At 44.2% G+C, this 12,750-nt stretch overlaps 1 protein-coding gene across 7 annotated transcripts in view; it reads right to left on the bottom strand.

Annotated features, from left to right (window-relative positions):
- Nucleotides 1-12,750, bottom strand: part of LOC310888631 (netrin receptor DCC) — a 414,661-nt gene that overhangs the window by 160,987 nt on the left and 240,924 nt on the right. For all 7 annotated transcript variants that reach the window (XM_083815528.1, XM_083815525.1, XM_083815526.1 and 4 more), the window contains one exon: nt 11,959-12,079. In XM_083815528.1, coding sequence (XP_083671654.1) covers nt 11,959-12,079 — 121 coding nt within the window. The remainder of the gene's footprint in view (nt 1-11,958; nt 12,080-12,750) is intronic.

Genomic DNA, 12,750 nt, shown 5'->3' with positions numbered 1-12,750 from the left:
TAGCCACATCCAAAGTCCACAGCATCGACTGCTCCTGCCCAAACCATTTCCTCTAAAAAGACATGCTAGAGTAAGGGTTGCACAGCTTAGCGCCCAAACCGATTCGTTTTCCTCCATCCCACGCTGAGTATGAACAAAACCAGACAAAATGACTAAGTCCGTGGCTAAACTGAACCCAATTTGGAAGATAAAGCCATAATTTCTTGCTTATCTACAGATTTCTACATAAAGCTCCTCCTTGCGTGCTGAAGGTGAGGCTTAATGGGATTTCAATATTGAAAGCCACAGAGCAACCACAGCAGTGCAGACACACAAGATTACATATGCAACATTAATTTTTAAAATGGCTTTATATTACTCCGAAAAAGCTTGATTTCAAGTTGGCATTGTAAAGAACGCCTTCAACATGCTGGAAAAATCTCTTAATTTGGGGGTATCAGAAGGTTGGGTTTGTTTTTTGTTTTACTACAGTAAGGCAATTAAGTGGGAAGATAGATGTCACCAAGCCAGCTCAGTAACAAAACCTTGCAAAAACACAAAGAGCAGTAAAACATAATAAGCCGGATTCTCATCTCACACATCACAGTTTAATTCCAAAAGAGTTGTTCTGATTTTGAGCAACTTCACATCCGAATAAGTCAAGCCAGAAATGAGATGAATTCTTCCTGGTAGACTGGGTTACAAGTGTGTCTTCCGTTCCTCTACCTAAATTAAAGCCTTCCGGTTCCTTCAGTCCTTCTTCTCTTGATGAAGCTCTGATCATTTCCATGACTTTCCGATCCGGTGTCTCTCTGGTCCCTTCAATGAAGGGCTCAAAACTGGAGACCAGATTTCATCCCAAGGCCTGGCCGATGCCAACTAAATCATTTCACTCACCCTGTGAATCTCGGCGCTTTCCCCGCTGTGATCTGGCTTTTTCAGCCAAAGCTGTTTTAAGGAAGATTCGTTTTAATTTATCATTTTTAGCTATGTACTTTTATCTGGTCATGGGTAATAGAAACTGTCTTTGCTTTTATTATTTCATCATCTGGCTTGAAAAATGATAATATTTAACAGCTATAACGCAGGCAAAGACTTTCCTTCATGCCATGCATCTGGGCTCCAGGTCTTTGTGGGAAGTAAAGGGCGTTCCCTCCAGCCCTGCTGTCCGGGGCCACATCCCAAATATTGCACTGCCCGGAGCAAAGTACCACCACTGGAGGGGATCTATCGACATCACCCTAATTAAGTCATTAAATTCGGCAGGTTTTATCTGCCTTCCCCTCGGTACGGCAGATTACGTTTTGGCCCTCAGCAATTATTTCGCATACAGAAAAAATGGACTTGTATCTCCATCGTAGGCGACGTAGGATCAGGCTCTCTGCACCAGTCCGTGCAAATCAGCGTGCCACATCCCTAAATGCCTTATTTCTTGTAACGACTGCAAAAGGCACACATCCTCACCTGATTCCTGGGCTCTTTACCTAATTCCTGTTTTTTTTTGCAGCTGCGACAGATGCTTCCAAACTCCCGTCCTTTCTGCCACGCCACGAGATCAGCAAAACGTTGCTTTATTCAGCTGAAACTGTTGGTGGAGATGTTTTAAATGACAACAACTGGGAACAGCTGCTGTTACCTGAAGGAAAGGATCCTGAGGTTTTGGCAGGGAAAATCCTGCCAACTGTTTCTGGAATGAAACTGTTAATACCTTCGAACAGCTCAGAAATCCCCCGTAATACACTAAATTACAAAAAACAGGGGGGGAAAAAACAAGAACCCGAAAGCGAAAACAAACAAGAAGGTAAACAAAGACTATCTAAGCTTTCTTTAATCCCGGTTTAAAGAAGAATCAGTTATCATGAGCTGCGAAGAAAAGTCTTCATAATCCTTGTTAGACACTTCTTCTACAGGGAGCTAGCCGACCAAAAGGGTTTTCCAAAACTTTGAGAAATACCAATACTGACCCAGCTGCCTGCCCTTAATTTCAGCCGAGTAACTCTCCCTTTTGACCGAGATAAATGCAAGTGCATTGAAAAGCTGATTTCCTTAAAATCGGACCAAGGCAGAGCTCTTAACCATGGCTCTTACACCCCGCGAGATGGATTCATTCCCAGGCAGCCGCCGTAAATCAGGAACACGGCCACCTAAGGTCAATGTGGGTAAGCCAAAATCTATATATGCAGGACATAATTTAGAGAATAGCTGACAGTACGACAGTTTGTTCAGCACTCCTCAGGCACGGGATGCTCAGGTCTGGCTGGGAACGAGGGTCCTGCTTTGCTCCGGCAGACACAACGGGGGCTCCCGGTGCGTGCTAGGTTTTTTGGGGTGGCCAACAGAGAGGGAAGTAACTGTCTTCCTAAAAATAATCTTTGTCTTTTCCATGTTCAAACTTCATTTTTTTTTTTTTTTTGCGTGCTGTGAATGCTTTTAGAGGCATCCCTCCCCCCTCTGGCAGGGCTTTAGGAAACCGAATGGAGAAATGTGTGAATTTCTTCAACCTAATCTTTGCTCTAACTGATGTTTCTTTCTGCAGATAGGAGCCCCGTGAATAGGAGATGAAACGGAGTGGGAACACCTTTCACCCCCAAATCCACAAGGGATTTGGCCACTCCCGTGGGATTATTGGTCCAAATCCCATTAGGCAGCAATGCCATGCGCTGGCTGCAGCTGCGATTCGGAGGCGAAGATGGTAATTCCATTACAGAATCTGCAGAAGGTAGACCCACGACAAAGAAACAGAAATCCTTCCGAGTGAATAAAGATAATGCCATGAAGCTAAAAGAAAAATATTAAACGGGCTGAAGGGGATAATGTCCTGAACGTGAAAATGAAGTGTTCGCTTGCAATGGATGGTCCTGGCCAGAGCCAGGCTGCCAGCTCCGCGCTGCCGTGCACGCAGCCAGCAGGGCTCACTCCACCCCATCGTTTCCTCGGACCTCTTCAAAATTAACTTCTGCCCTGTCGAGGAAAGTGACAGAGGATGCGGAAATCAATTCTCATCTCCGCTGGTAGGAGGTCGCTGACTTGTGCAGATCTGTCACTGCGCTGATGCAACCGCAGCTGAGAGGAGGTGCGTTCGAGGCAAACAGGACCTTTAAATAACCGTGGTTAAGAGGCCCTTGTTTCAGAAACCCTCCGTGCAGCAGCCTGAGCAGGGCAGAGCAATCTTGCAGCACTGATAGCCCCGTTTGAGCCATTCACACGAGGAAAATTCTGCTTTTTCCTACGGGAGGGGCCGGCGCGTTTAAATTTTGACAGCACCGATTTCGGCCCCCATGCTCCAGGACAGGTACCTTTTGATGGCTGTTCACCTTGGCCCTCTATTCCTCCGAGAACCGGGGTGTTTTCTGAACAAATAACGCCTCCCTGCTTTCAAGTCACCCCTCCCCGGCTCAATCTTCCCCTTCCAGGGAAAGCAACAGCAAGGCGAGAACGCTGCTGAATATAAATAGGAGCAAAGCACATTATAATTACAAATCTGGCTATCCAATGCACAGCTCTAAACCCTGAAATGATAGGCTGACACTGTCATCCCAGCCCAGACACCAATTACAATTACATCTAACCGAGGCCGCTGAGCCAGACAGGGGAAGGGGCAGATGAAAGATGCACCTTCGCGGGGATTCGGCTCCTCGACTCCCGAGGAATTTCGTTCTGCAGATTATTAGCGAATCGCTCGAGCTAAATAATTAACGTTTAGGCAAGGTGCATGGGAGTATTCCCAAAGAGCGGTGGAGAGGGTGGGGGAGAAAGAAGGGAGAGAGTGGAGAAAGGGAGGGATATGAGAAGCAGAAGGCTTTGATTTATTTATTTTTCCTTATTAGTCTCTGATCTGCCAGGTGTAAATAACCATACAAAGTCCTGATAGGTCTGAATCAGCATCAGAACCAAAAGAGAAAAAGCATCCTCCCCTCGCCCCCGTGCTGGCGCTGGGCACTGTTTTGATCTTAACAGACTCTCCGCTCCTAAACTCAGACCCAAAATCGATTTGTGAGCTCATTACATAAATCCATATTCAACTATTTAGTCTATATTTAACACTACAACAAGGATAGGCAGGGTGAATTAAACGGATTTCCTCCCAGGTGGCAAAGAGCCCGAGTTTCTCCTTCCTCTTCTAATTCTCTCCCACCCAGCTTTCGCAATGCTGAAAAAAATATCACTTTTTGCACGCATATAAGGGATGACAAATAAGGGATGACAACGCTATGATTGGAGGTGTAGGTGCTAAAGGGATCAATACATGCGTCTCCGGAGCGATATTGGCAGCGCATTTTGGTGTCTCATGCACGTGCTCTGCACTCTTTTTACAAGTACATCTTCAGCAGATACAGGTGACGCGCGGTATAGGAAAGGCATCAGTCAACATGAGCAAAGGACGTGCTCGTCTGGCTGCTCATTTTCTCCTAAATACAGCCGCCAGCTTCACCGACTGTATCAGAAACCAGCTTCCAGGAATTTCCAGAATATACCCCCTAACTTCTCAAATTAAAGGGATACAAAGGACATTTGAGGTTAATCCTGGACCCCTGCCGTGTCCACTGCAACGGCGAGGATACCGTGGCACTGCACGGCCTGTCCGACCCTCAGTACTAATTCTGAGGCTGAACAGGTCCAAAGAAACTCTACCCTAAATGCGTACTTTGTAAAAGTCAGGTGCCATTGGTCCTGAGTATGAATAAAAGCAAAAACTCATATAATATCTTGCAGTTCCTAAATAGGGCCACATGTAAGACTGCACATTTGGGGGTTGTCTTCCCTAAATCTTTCCATCGGGAAAGAAAGATCTGAAGTTAATATCGCTGACAAATATGCCCGGAGATTAATTTGATGTTTCCCCCATAAAGCAAACACGTCCACCTATTTCTTACCCTTTCTTATCGTCGATCAAACGGCAGCTCAGCAAATAGGTTTCTGCCGCGAAGGTGACAAGGTAGCGCACTACATATAAAAACTCATCAGCACTCAGGACTGCAGACAATGCATCTCCTGACCTTATTACTGGCAAGCTCTGCAGTCTAACTTCATCTGTGCTTCTGAAGGAAGATGTTATGTTTAGGGAACAATCAGCACCTGGAAAAGGGGGGAAAGAGTTGACGGAGCGAGGAGTTACGTTAAAAATGAAGCTTGGGAAATGGCCTGAAGGTCTGAAGTTGGTCACCCAACTATACGCGGTCGAATGAACAAGCCTACAAGGACATGAGCCATACAAAGGTGACCAGCCCATAAATATCCTAAATTCCTACCCAGTATCCAGCTACAAAATACAAAAACACCACGCTTTCAAATGTAGGTATCTTTAGGACAGCTTAGATAACCAGGAAAATTGAACTCATTTGAGCGGAAGGCACCCAAGTGAATTACTGGGAGGTTTGCAGTCAAACCTGGGCACACCAGGGTCAGACTAACAGTATCAGCACTCCTTTGTCTTTCCTCCAATAATTTCCCAATTCCTCCTTTAGAGGCAGTTTAAGAGGAAGAAAGTCTTTGCCTACATAACTTACAAAATCCAATCGAGCCCCATGGCAAATAACCCTCCGAACATGCACAGGGCCACGGACCTCCACGAACGGCCGTGACTTCCGACACCAGCGCTGCCACCTCTACTTACAGTAAAACCGTAATCACAGAATATACACACGAATAGGTTCCTACATGCTGTAAGGAGCCTGAAAGTTCATAAACGAGGACACGCAGCCACCCCAACAGCCTTGGGAAGCCCCAGCCGGAGGCACAAAGAGATGCACTGATGCCAGACCCAGGCGGCAGCACGCTCCCGCAGCCGGCTCTTTGCAACTTCGCTGACCTCACCTCAACCAGGAGCTTCTCCAGAATTTGACTCGGAGCCTTTTATGGATTTTTTTTTTCCAGCAGCTTTATCTGAATGTGTAATAGGTTGTGTTGCTCTCGGTGAAAACAAAAAGTGCTGAGGTTATGCAAACCCGAAGGAGCGGCTCTTGAACGAGCTCTTCACAAAAACCTGTTTTCTCTGCTCTCAAATTGCTATTAAAAAAAAAATGAAGATTTTGGGTATGTAAGCCAACTCATTCATACGACACTTGTGAAAACCAAAAGGTTTCCTTTTACAGGTTAAAATAATAAAAAAGAATTAAAAAGAACACTTATAGTAAGAGTTCCGATACGAAGCTATCATACTAATTACATTCAATTGTCTGGAAACTCATATAAGACTAGAAATTACATCGCTTCCACATTTAAAACATAGCACTTCAGTTCTGCTACCCTGCCAAATTAAATTCTGACACATCTCGAAGTTTGGGAACTAATTGTGCAGTTATTTATTCTATCTCGTGATTCTTCTGACATTACCACGTAAAGTTAATATACGGTAAGTGATATTTTCATTAACACCACTTAAATGTTAATTGCCTTCCAGTTTCCCGGGACTATTATTTATCAACATATATCCTGTTCTAGAAACACAAAATCATGGGAAGGCTGGGTTGGAAATTGTAAACAGCTCTATAGGAAATTATTACTCCCCTGTCTTTTATTCAGATTACCCTAAATCAATTTTAATACACAGCTGTGTTTGTGACAGTAGGTCTTCCTCTCTTATATGCAAGAAATTTCGCAGTGTTTTCTGAAAAAATCTGTCATGTCTTTACAGAATCTTTGTGCTTGGATCACTCTTTTGTTCTATGCTCTTTTTAATTTTTAAAGAAAACACGAAGACGTTTGTAAATGATTCAGGAAACACAAATGTTTGTGTGTATCTAACCACCACCTTAGAACTAAGATGTATATTTGGTATTTTTAGGACAAGAACAAGCGTCCCCTACCTACATTTGCTGTGTCCGAAGCTTGCCGTTAAGAACAGACCTCTGGCAACGGGCGGTGCTCACACCTGAGCATTTCTCACAACACCGGTCCCTACATCCAGAACCTTTCTGGTCCAAACCAGAGGCATCAGATCCCCGAATCTGATCGCAAGTGACCCGAATGGTTCCCTTAGACTTACACATTTACATTCTAAAATAATTCCAGATATTAAAAACTAAACCAACAAAAAACCCCTCTGGATATAATGCTCCCTGCCTGATTTCCACTGTGCAGTTCTTGAATCTGTTACAGTTGAAAGTTTCCAAAAAAGTTCAATTAAATCCAAAGAAAACAGAACCAGAAATGAACTCAGGAAACCTTTCCAACATCCCGTGGCAGGGTTAAAAATATGCCTATTATTCCTGGAAAACGTCTGCCTACCTTGTTCATGAAGACCTGCAGAAGGAGAAATTCTAAACGTCTTCCAAGACAGTCCCTTGCAGAGCTTTGGTCAGTCTTCGGGGCACCTCTACTGTTTCTAGGATGACCTTTATATACCTTTTTTTTTCTTTTTTTAAACCAGAAACATATTCTGCTGATTTCGTATTTTTGCGTATGTCTGTTATAAATCCCCAGTAAGGTGTCATAATGTTATGGCAAAGACCACCATAAACGCATATAAACCGAATTTATTCTTACCATTATCGTGATTATTACTGCTTACGCAGTGCAATAAATGCGAGCAGCTTACCAGTTGTGCATACTAAAATGAGGAAGTTAAAGCTCTTGATTCAGCATGAAAACACACAATGTTGGTTCAGGAGGTCATTCTCCTCCCCAACCCCGAGCCTTGTGCAGGTCCTTAGGTGTTTTTGCTGCTGTTTTGCTGCCAGAGGTTTCCCCTGTAGCATCTCTTTGGCCATCCCTGGCAGCCTAATAAATAAGCCTTCAGAAAATAAATTTCGCATGCCGGCAGAGTTGCCGTTGTCTGGGTTAGGAAAAAAAAAATTATATTTCTATGTACATACACGCATTCAACTTCGAAATTTGCAAGTGGAGTCTTGAAATAGCCCCGCGCTTCTTCCTTCTGCTCCGCAGCTGCCTCCACGGCACGAAGGAGCTCTGGGAAATTTGCTATTTCTAATTCAGGGCGTTGAGAGCAGACTGGAAAGGCAGCATGTACCAGCTTCCCATGCTAAGGCAGGACCAGGATTATTAGCACGAAGATACACCTGCCTAACCTCTTCCAAAAACTTCCAATTCCTTACTTTTTTCACTCATTTTTCCCGATATTCAAAACCATGCTTTTCTATTTCAGGTTAGTTTTAAGACTAACCAGAAGCAAGACTAATGTATGTTGTTTGGCTCTTCCAACAAACCTGCAAAAACTAAAAATCTGAATTTTAATGAGAAAATTAGCTCCGTTTCTTAGCAAGGAGATAGATTTTGATTTCTTAAGGAGGAAGTAAGACTCATAATAAAGGGAGATGATGCCTCTCAGAATGGTTTTCTAATAGGAATTCAGGGAAAATGATTTTTGGAAATTGATTCAACCCCTGTTTCTTTGTCAAGGAAAAGTAATTTACAAGTTTCCCACTCTAAGTCTTATTATACAAAAATGCAAAGTCCTCGCGAAGACCTTGCACGCGCAAAAGCGTTACATCTGCAAGCTGCTAAGCTGAAAACGTGCGACGAGAAGCAGCCGCACAACTCGTAAGTAGAGGAATTAAAAAGAAAAAGGATGTGACGAAAATGAGAAACTGAACCACGCACAGCTGAGCGCAAGCAGTGGTGTTTGGAGCTCGATGGGGCTCACCCGTCAAGGATCTTCCCAAGAGCTTCAGCTCTCTGTACCCTCCCCATCTCCCTACAACGTCCAGCTTTGGACTTCCTCAAGCATTACAATGCCAAGGGCGAAGGCTGATTTACAGCGCTTTTGCCAGTCTCCGAGCGAGCCTATCCTCCTAAGCTGCGGATTTGTCTAGCGAGGAACTTATTGCAGAAACGTAGCTAATAATTATCCCGCTGTATGCACACATTGATGATTTCAGGGCTGTCTTTATCTGATCTTTCACCTGCTAGAATAAAACAATCCCTCCATACATCCTCTGAATATCTGAAGGAGGGATCAGTGAGGAGCTGCTGGCGTAAAGCAAATAACTGCCTGGAAGTTCTTTATGGGAAGATTTTCCTCGGGGATCTTCTCTTCAGCTAAAGTTATGCGTGTCCATCATTCACCACCACGCTGTTCTCTGCTCATTTTCTAGGTGTGCAAATAACGGGTTTTATACAGTTATAAAAATAAGGCAGCCAACGGAGATCTCTTTCAGCTGCTTTTTCTCGCTGAGAATTGGCTTTCAGTACCTGTATTAGGAGTACGTATTGTAGGGTTTGTTCCTGTACCTTCTTAATAGGATCACGCATGCCTGTAGGTTCAGAGGAGTAATTGTTCTTTGGTAGAGTCACGAGGCAGAAGTAGAGGCCGGCAAGCAGCCAAGTGGCCTGAGAAACCCAGGACACGTTGGTTGAAGATTACGACAGAAGAGAAATCCTTCAAACTCTCTTATTTATTGCTTTGACTTTTAAAGAAATAAGTATTTAAAGCTGCAGTTCATAAATTTATTATAAACTGGTGAGCAGTCTCTCGCTTCGGGTCTAGCATTAAGGTCGTTAATGGGAAAGAAAGGGAACGGGAGAAGAAATAATCCCGGGTGCCTTTTCCCCAAGGGTGCTGGGATCGACAAATGCACTTTGATTTGCTGTCTGATGTGTGTATCGCAAGCCATCCACCATCACTTCTTTCACCCTAGTTCGTAACGATCTGTTAAGTACAGCGCCCCTCCAGCCGCGAGCTCAGCTAAGGACAGAGATTTTATATTTCTCAGGGAGCTCGCGGGCTTTTTGTAGTCTAAGCACAACGCCTACTGAAATAGTTTGGAGCCTCCTACAGCCACATCTGGAAGAGTGAAAGCGGAGGCTATTACCTGCGGGAGCTCGCAGCCCATTTGGCTTTCACTTCTCATTTCAGTGTTGGCTAATTCCAATTTAGCAGCGCAGCATTTACAAGGGACGCGCTCGGTCTCAATGGGAGCTCGTTTATTCTTGCTTTAGGGCCAACTCACGTGCTGCTCCTTCAGGTCCTACAGTTAATGGTGGTCACAACGGTGGATGTCAACCTACACATCTGCATAATAACGATGGTATGAGCTGATTATATCCTTTCACCTGCATTAAACTTCCAATATCCTCCAACATAACATATGTAATACGTTTAGCTCTCAGCATGGTCCAAATTATTTGCAATTAATAAAAGCAATAACTATCTGTAATTTTATGAATCATCAAAAAACAGCAACTATTTTACCCTGATGTAAATTTGGGGCATAAATCACTGTTAGGCTTTACTTGACCCTGGCTTTCAGAAAACGCAAACTCTGATAACTCTACGCCTTCATTTATGCCCTTTCCACGGAAATGGCTCCCCAAAGGGATGCTAGTTATTAATGATCACAGTGAAACTTCTCCAGCTTCCCAAAAAAACCCACAGCACCAAGACTAGGTGCTGCCGGGTCATCGCCAGCCCCCACCGGAGCCCCCGCTGAGCACCCACCTGAGCAAAGCAGAAATATTCCCCCCAGCCCCACCACTTCATCTGCATTTGTAGCTGGCTCCTGCACCAGCTGTGCTTGCCGCACCCCCCCCGCCCTTCATCTCCGAGGAATTGGAGTGGCATTGTTTGAAGATCTGATTAAACGGCCAGGAAAAAGTAATCCATCACTTAAAAAGGGAAATGGAGACAGTTTGCAATGGCGTCCTGGAGCTCTTTAGGATTTGCTCTTCATTTTCTTCTATTTTAATCCAATGCCCGATGTAATAAACACAAACACAGCGTATAAAATTTCCTGACAGCACTTCACTTGCGATGACAAGGTGGGAGCAGCGCTGAGTTACCCAGTTTTGCTTTGGTTGATCCTAAGGCCAGATTAAACCTCCCTACGGTAGCAGATAGCCCGTTTCCTTCAAATGTTCGTGCATGCAAATGTAATTCAAGTGCATGAGCTGAATGCCAGATTCAGCTTGAAAGAAACCAAAGAAAATAAAAAGCAAAGGCAAAACAACCCTGCATCTCCCCACGGCGAGATCTGAAGGGGAACAGGTTGGTTTTGAACAGGATGATGCCTCGCTGATCCCTGCTGTCCTTCCTCAATATCACACAGGCATTTTTTCCGCCCGTGAAATCTAGTTTCTAAGTGCTTTCTCATTTTCACCTTTGTCCCTAAGGAAAGATAACCTCATCAGCACCTCTGGTGACTGCACAGAGACGAGGGAAACACTCATCTGGCAGGATCCCACAAGGGCAGGGCTCTCCCACCAAGCTACATCACTCCATGACTGCAAAGATTCTGCTCTTCCCAGTCCAAATCAGGGAACGAACGATGCTTCTGCGCGTTCCCTTGCCCTCAGCTTCCTGGCATCGTCTATGAGAAGCAGCAAGTGCATCCTGCAGCCCGGCGCAGGTTGTTAATCATTTACAACCCAGAAACTTTGAAAGGCTTTTAGCCATGTTTTACATGGCATCTGGTTTAAGATGAAGACATCTTTCTGTTGGCTTAAAAAAAACGTAATGCAGTAAACCCAAACACCTATGCTCCTGTATAATGCAGTCCCTACAACCAAAGTACTGTTAATTCCGGAGCAACAGAGCAATATTTGTCCTTCTAGCATACAGACACAAACCTTACCAAACCTCTCAGTGGTTGGCTGCTCTTGGTATCCCACTGCCAAAATGTTTTTTCTTCCTTTCCTCAAGACAAAACGTTCTACAGAAGCTTAACACAACTAGATATATAATCCCTTAATGCTTATGGACTGTTTTATTCCACCACCTCACCCATTTATGACCATCTTCTCCTATTTCAGGAGGACAAAGCTCCCCTACAGACTGTGAGGCATCGCCGTTGGCTCTTTGTGCAGGTTTAGTTGGCCTCCAGAGTCAGTTCTAGGACAAGGCCAGAATCTGTAATTGCCTCAGTGAACAAAATGTCTCAAAGTATCTGAGAGCTTGGACACACTTTTAACTACAGCCAGCCAGCTGGATAAGTAAGAGAGAATAAAGAATAGTAGCTGCTCGCTTGGGATTTTTATGTTAATAGCATTAATTACATCTGCAATTTTGTGTCCTTTGCATCTTACCAGGCTCTGGGATGATTAGCTGTGCACTGGCCTGTGCGTTTCCAGCTTCATTTTCAGCTACACACTGATAAAATCCTTCATCTGACTTTACCAAGCCCAGAATCCGCAAGTTGCTGCCACCCTAGAGAAATATGGAAAATGGAAAAAAAAAAAAGGAAGAGAATTAATTAGAAAAACACCATCCAACGTGAACGAGGATTACAAAACCTTTACAGAACAGCTATTTTGTGAAACAAAGGCACTGTGTATGCAATCTCAGCCCCAGCTCGCGTAGTCATCTAAGGACAAGGTCTGTAACAACGAGCATCTTCATCAGAAATCTCTCGACACTTGATATCTTTGCATTTTGTTTGAGGGAAGGTTCCTACGGCCCTGAGGTTGAATTCGCTTTGTTGCAATGTCCATCCAACACCTTTCTCAAGACTTATGCTCCAAATTACAGCCAACCACTTGGTTAGTGCTCTGAATTTTCTCTTGGCCCTTAGCTGCAGGGAAGATTTAGAAGAACTTTCAACTTCTGTGTCTTTGAACAAATGCTGTTCTGAAGGTCGAACCCTCCTCCTGATGGCTTGAGGCCTGGAGATCCTCAAGAAAAGGTCACTATGCGCTTACTCCACTTGAGAGAGATTTAGCTTTTAACTTCTGTTAGCACAAGCAGAAACCAATTATGTTGCGTTAAAAAAAAAAAAAGTGAGGGGTGTGCTCTGGCTGAAATGTGCCTTCTATTAACAACAATTTAAAAGTGAGACAGTTTTCATCCACCACATAACCATGACAGCAATAGAGCTTTCC

The sequence above is a fragment of the Anser anser genome (assembly GCF_964211835.1).
Source record: "Anser anser genome assembly, chromosome: W".
In the NCBI taxonomy this organism is placed as follows: Eukaryota; Metazoa; Chordata; class Aves; order Anseriformes; family Anatidae; genus Anser; species Anser anser.
This window is presented reverse-complemented; position numbering and strand designations above follow the sequence as displayed.